Source organism: Jaculus jaculus, chromosome X (genome assembly GCF_020740685.1).
Source record: "Jaculus jaculus isolate mJacJac1 chromosome X, mJacJac1.mat.Y.cur, whole genome shotgun sequence".
In the NCBI taxonomy this organism is placed as follows: domain Eukaryota; kingdom Metazoa; phylum Chordata; class Mammalia; order Rodentia; family Dipodidae; genus Jaculus; species Jaculus jaculus.
Window position 1 is genome coordinate 9,335,231 of NC_059125.1, and position 6,260 is coordinate 9,341,490.

The 6,260-nt window shown below is 44.1% G+C and overlaps 1 protein-coding gene across 1 annotated transcript; it reads right to left on the minus strand.

The window, feature by feature from the left end:
- Nucleotides 1-2,310: 2,310 nt before the first annotated feature.
- Nucleotides 2,311-4,044, minus strand: LOC123456674 (cyclin-H-like). Its single transcript, XM_045140614.1, has 2 exons — nucleotides 3,891-4,044; nucleotides 2,311-3,760 (listed from the first exon to the last, which is right to left on the minus strand). The coding sequence occupies exons 1-2, from the start codon at nucleotides 4,005-4,007 to the stop codon at nucleotides 2,906-2,908; spliced, it is 972 nt and encodes a 323-aa protein (XP_044996549.1). The 5' UTR covers nucleotides 4,008-4,044; the 3' UTR covers nucleotides 2,311-2,905.
- Nucleotides 4,045-6,260: the final 2,216 nt, after the last annotated feature.

Here is a 6,260-nt window from a genome sequence, read left to right on the forward strand (position 1 = left end):
TCTCCAGCCTCTTTATTTATTTATTGGTAGTACTAAGGATTGAACTTGGGCCTTTACACACACAGGGGAAGCACTCGACCACTCACCTATATCCTCAGTCTTTTAAAAACTATTTGTCATTTTTAACATAGGGTCTCATTAAGTTGCCCAGGCTGGCCTTGAACCCACTCTGTACCTCAGACATGTCTTGTATTTGTGATCCTTCTGCCTCACCCTCCCAAGTAGCTGGGATTACAGGCCTGTTCCAAGCTTGAGACAGAGAATGGGCACTCCTGGGCCTTTCAGCTGCTATGAATGAACTCCAGACGCATCTGCCTCCTTGTGAGCATGCCTGACATTTCACAACTTGTGTCTGGCTGTCTGTGGGATTTGGAGGATTCTAACAGTTCTTAGGCTTTGCAGGCAAGCACCTTAATCGCTATTCCATCTCTCCAGCCCCCAAGCTCCTTCTTGTACATTTATACTACAATGTCCTGTCTGTCACAGAGACAGATGAGTAGATTGCAAAACAGTTTCAGAGTTTTAATCCAGGACTTTGTCTGGTAGTTGGAATGGAACCCAGGGCCTCATGTAATGTTAGGCAAGCACTCTACTATCCTATTTTATTTTCCTTCTTTGTATTCTCAGGGGCCAACAGGCCCTATGGAGTCTCAGGGAGGGAAGGCCCAGGCATCACTACATCTGCTTCCAGCTGTGGAGCAGAGGCTCTGAGGAGATGGGAAGTGTTATAGCAAACTGGGAAGGCTGGAAGCCAGGTTGCAGCTTAATCTCTTCCTCACAGAGGTGGATGCGTTAAAGTGGGCACTAAGCAGTTGCTAGCCTGGGAACAAAGGACCGGGCCACTGCATTTCTGGTGACCATCTTGAAGGCAGATGGCCTCTCACACAGCAAGCAAGATCTGGCTTCAGGAATACTTGGATGGGTAACCTCTGGGGACAGAGCCTCACATCTGGGAACACCAACACCCTCAGAGGCTCTGGTGAAGCTCCAGGAGCCCCACATTATTTGGATAAGAGAAGCACATCTACTGTCCTTCCATTGCTGGTTCCACACACTTAGCTCTGGGCAGAGGAGCTGCAGGAAATACAAGTCAATCCTGAGCACAGTGCAGCCCGGGAAGTCCCCTTCAGCACCTCGTGGGCCTCTCTTCAGGCATACTTGGATCCTTGATGACCACAACAGAACAGTTTCAAGATGAAGAAGCAAGACAAGACCCATTTGGGGAGTGTGCAGGCATTGCTAGAGGAACACAGTATATGCATCAGAAGTGGCTAGATAGGTGATTTTTGGACTTTGAAGATATTTAGCCAACTAAATTTATCTATTAAGGAAACTATGTGCTAGTATTCTCCCCTCCTCCCCACAAAACTGTTCTTGAAAACATTTTTAGATATATTACATAGGCTTGCAGCTGAAGAAGGGAATGTTAGTAGAGAAAACGTTCATGAAAGGGATCCTCACAAGGACATTGGCCTTAAGACAGAGCTCATTAATTAGCCATTTTTAACAAGCTCCACCTTAAAGTTTCTCAGAAAGGAGTTTTTCATAGGTGCTTTTTGTCAGTTATGTCAAAATTCTTGAGTGTCAGCCAGCAAGAAATAGAGATCAGAACCAGGAGACTGAGGGAGTCCCTTCCCTTCTTATGGTCCCCTCTATTTCCTAAGTATCCTGTTTCAGAACCTAGCACCTATAGAATATATTTGCACTAGACACTTAAAGAAAACTGAAAAGTTTCTGTTGATTACAAAAGAACATCACACACTTGGAAGGATTTTTATGGAAAAACAAATAACTCATTTACTCTTTTCAGCAAAGGTGATCGATATATCTAATTCTTGTGGGATGAATGTTAATGCCACTGGCTGCAATTTAGTCTTAAGGAAATGAGAAATCACCTGGGACTTACAATTTAGTAGTGCAATTGAGTTTACAGGTTCTTTTATAGTTTTCAGCCTGTATACAATCATATATAGATGGTTTCCTCTCAACACAAATGTCATCTTTTCTCATTTTTACTGATTATCCGGGGATAGAATGAAGCACATTTTCCACTGATACTTGAAAACATTGGACTTCAAAAACAGCACCCTCAGGTTCCAGAGAAATGGACTTTGGTGCTTCAATTTGGGGTTCTAGTCAAGGATGTAGTGATTTTTTTTTTCCCTATAGTGTCACAGAATAGGTGGCATACTGAAGGCACCCAATATTAGTCAATGAATAAGCAACACAGTTGCAAATGATTTTCTTTGTTCATCCTATCTTTGGTTTATGGCAATTTTTTTTTTAAACTTTTTTAAATCCACTTTATTTTTCTAATAAACAAAGACAAATTATTTACTCAGGTACGGTAACTACTCAGTGTATTTTTAGCTCAGTAATAATGAACAAATTGCTGAATATATCAGGGTAACTACTGAAAAGTAATTTATAAAGGTTAAGAACAAAATACTGTTCCTTAGCATTTTAGTTTTTCTCTTTCTTAGTTTGCTCCTCACATTCTGTGGACAACTGCACTAGTTTTCCTGGAGGACAGTTCGAGCCAGTCAAGGAGGGACAGGAATACCCAAATTAGGTGCCATTCTAGTTCTTTGAAGTTTTGCATAATACAACCATAAAAGGAAAGTTAAATAACAAATAGAAGTTTAATATATTTTGATATTTTCACTTTTTTTTTTTTTTTTGAGGTAGGGTCTCACTGTAGCCCAGGCTGACCTGGAATTCACTCTGTAGTCTCAGGGTGGCCTTGAACTCATGGCAATCCTCCTACCTCTGTCTCCCGAGTGCTGGGATTAAAGGCATGCGCCACCACACCCAGCTACACAATGTATTTTTTAATAAAGTTAAATGCCACATAGGCTTTCTCTTCCTGTTGGGTAGTTAGCACAGCCACATCAGCTTCACGTGATTACAGAGAATCTACCAGATCGTCGTCAGTCCACTCTTCCTCCTCCAGTCTGGGTTTCTTGGATACGTAGTGGTCATCTTCATAGCCCTTCCTCTTCTTCGTAATTACATTAAGTGCCAGGTCTGCAGAGTGACATCGTTCTAGCTTCTGTTTCAGAAGAACAACTTCTTCAGATCTGGGCGGCTCATACTTTTTTACTAGGTTTCTCATGCTTTTCATTATATCTAGTAACTGTGACAAACAAGTTCTGTTTTCTTTCAGCATTAGATTCTCGGACAAATAACTTTCCATGGTAATTCCAGCCCTGGAAGCGCTAGATAAAATGGCAGTTAGGGCAATTTGAGAAGGTGTATATAACAGGTAAGCATCCGTCAATGCAATTCTATTAAGAAAGTCATCAGCTGTTTTCCTCAAAATCTCTGGATTCTCCAACATGGGATAGCGAGTCTTTATATCAATGAGGAAGCCTTCAAATGGTCTATATGGGTTGTGGACAATGAGGTGAAAGTTTAATTGTTTTATGAGCAGTAGTTCATATTCCAAAATCTGTTCCAGTGCCTTCTCCTGCCCAAGGGGACTCTCACGAAGGTTCCCAACAAATTGAGGACTAGACACGTTGAATTCATCCACTTTGCAGGCCAAAAATGCACATGTGAGCATTATTATCCGGGGGTGGTATTCCATCACTGAATTATTAAGATAAAAACGTTTGAAATACATACAAGCTGTACCCACAACAGACCGTGGCATTGCTGGCTTAAATACTGAACAGAATTCCAATAATCTTTTTTCATAGTATTTGCATAGTATCGCTTCTTCCTGAGGCTCAAGAAAGATGGGATCATTTGGAAGAACCTGCGCCGACCCCGATGCCGGCGCCCTCCGGGCACCCGTAAGCGGAATCAGCTGGCCCTGCCGCGCCCTGCTGGGGAGGAGGCGGAGGCCGAGGCCGGCTGAGCCGGGTCGCCCAGCCCCGGGCCCTCACCTTCCCGGAGGCCGCCGCCTTGCACTTGAACTTGCGGTTCGCATCGGCCCGCAGCCGCGCCAGCTGCTCGTCGCTGGCGAAGGTCCAGTGGCGCCGCTGGCTGCTGTTGTGGAACATGGTGGGCCGGGCACGGGCGCCGGTGACAACCTTAACTGAGCACGCGGCGCCCGCAGCCGCCCCGGCCCAGCGCGAAGGCGGGCGCCGGTTTATGGCAATTTTTATCATGGGTGATCAAAAGAAATTGCATGTACTCTAATTTGCTACCTGTATTCTTCACGGTTTATGAGTTTTCTTAGTTAGAAAAGCTTCCTCTATTTGGAATTATGGAGAAATCTTTCTATGCTTGATTTTTTTAAAATTTTTATTTATTTATTTGAGAGCGACAGACAGAAAGACAGATAGAGGGAGAGAGAGAACGGGTGCGTCAGGGCTTCCAGCCTCTGCAAACGAACTCCAGACGCGTGCGCCCCCTTGTGCATCTGGCTAACGTGGGACCTGGGGAACCGAGCCTCGAACCGGGGTCCTTAGGCTTCACAGGCAAGCGCTTAACCGCTAAGCCATCTCTCCAGCGCGCTTATCTTGATTTTTGACACAACGTTTTGCCTTTAGTTTCACCAAAAGGAAAAAAAAAGTTCAAAATATTTTGAGAGGCAGAGAGAACACCCGGGCCTCTAGTCACTGCAGATGAACTCCAGATGCATGTGCTAAGCTTTCTCTTCTGAATGTTGGCTCAACTGTCCCCCAATATCTTTTCCTAAATTTATCTTCTCCAACAGACTGAAGTATTATCATAAACTGAATATTCATGTATTTTGGACTTATGTGTCTGAGCTTACAATTTTCTGCCCTCTTTAAAACGAAATATTTGAGAGAAGAAATGAGTGTGCCAAATGAACTCCAGATGCATGTACCACCTTGTGCCCCTGGCTTATGTAGGTCTTGGAGAATCGAACCTGGGTCTTCAGGCTTCACAAGCAAGTGCCTTAACCACCATGTCCCCAGTCCCTACTTTTTTTTCTTTTCTAGGTAGGGTCTCACTCTAGCCCAGGCTGACCTGGAATTCACTGTGTAGTCTCAGGCTGGCCTCAAACTCATGGCAATCCTCCTGCCTCTGCTTCCTGAGTGCTGAATTAAAGGTGTGTACCACCACCTGGCCTCCCTTTTCTTTTTATTCTGGTGCCAGTACCATACTATCTAATTGCTATGGCTTTGTAATCTTGTGGGATCTAATCATGCTTCATTTTCCTTCATAGAACACTTTTGGTATCACCTCACCTGAATAATGAGCAATATTTAAAATGACTTAAAGGTAACAAATGAGAATGTGAGTAAAGGAATCCTTTGTACACTGCTGGTGGGAATGTAAATTAGCATAGCCATTATGGAATACAAGATGGGCTTCAAAAAATTAAAATTGATTAGCTAAGTATGACAGTTGATGCCTATATTCCCAGCACTCAGGAGGTTAAGTCAAGATGGCCAAAAGTTCAAGCCAGCCTGGGCTTCAAAATGAGTTCCAGGCCAGCTTTAGCTAGAGTGACATCCTGTCTTCAAGGATAAAAATCAAATTCAGGGCTGGAGGGATGGCTCAGCAGTTAAAAGCACTTGTCTGCAAAGCCTGATGGCCCAGGTTTGATTCTCCACTACCACAAAAAGCAGAGCCCCATATGTCCAGAGTTCATTGCAGTGGCAAGAGGCCCTGAGGTACTCATTGTGGGTTTCATTTATATATATATGCACACACACACACACACACACACACACATAAATGAAACCCACACCTAAGTCCATCCACTCCCCACCCCAAAGAAAAGAATTATCTATGATCACTAAAGTAAGAAAGCCAGCCTCAGAAGATCTCATAGGCAGCAACTGGTTAACTAGTCTTCCTATCTGCTGACATACCCTGAAGATAGCTCAAGATCTCTCTGCCAAAGTCTTTCTATGTACTTCAGGCTGGCCTCAAACTTGTGGGAAAATCTGCCTCAGTCTCCAGTGCTGTGACCACCACGCCTGGATGTAAATCTATATTTGTTTGTTTGTTTTGGTTTTTCGAGGCAGGGTCTCACTCTAGCCCAGGCTGACCTGGAATTCACTATGGAGTCTCAGGGTGGCATCGAACTGACAGTGATTCTTCTACCTCTGCCTCCTGAGTGCTGGGATTAAAGTGCCCGGCAGAGGTAGGAGGATTGCTAAGAGTTCGATGACACCCTGAGACTTCATAGTGAAATCCAGGTTAGCCTGGGCTACAGTGAGACCCTACCTTGAAAAAATCAAAAACCCAAAAAAGGGTGTGCCAGAGCCTCTAGCCACTGCAAACAAACTCCAGAAACATGCCAGTTTGTATCTGGCTTAGGTGGGTACTGGAGA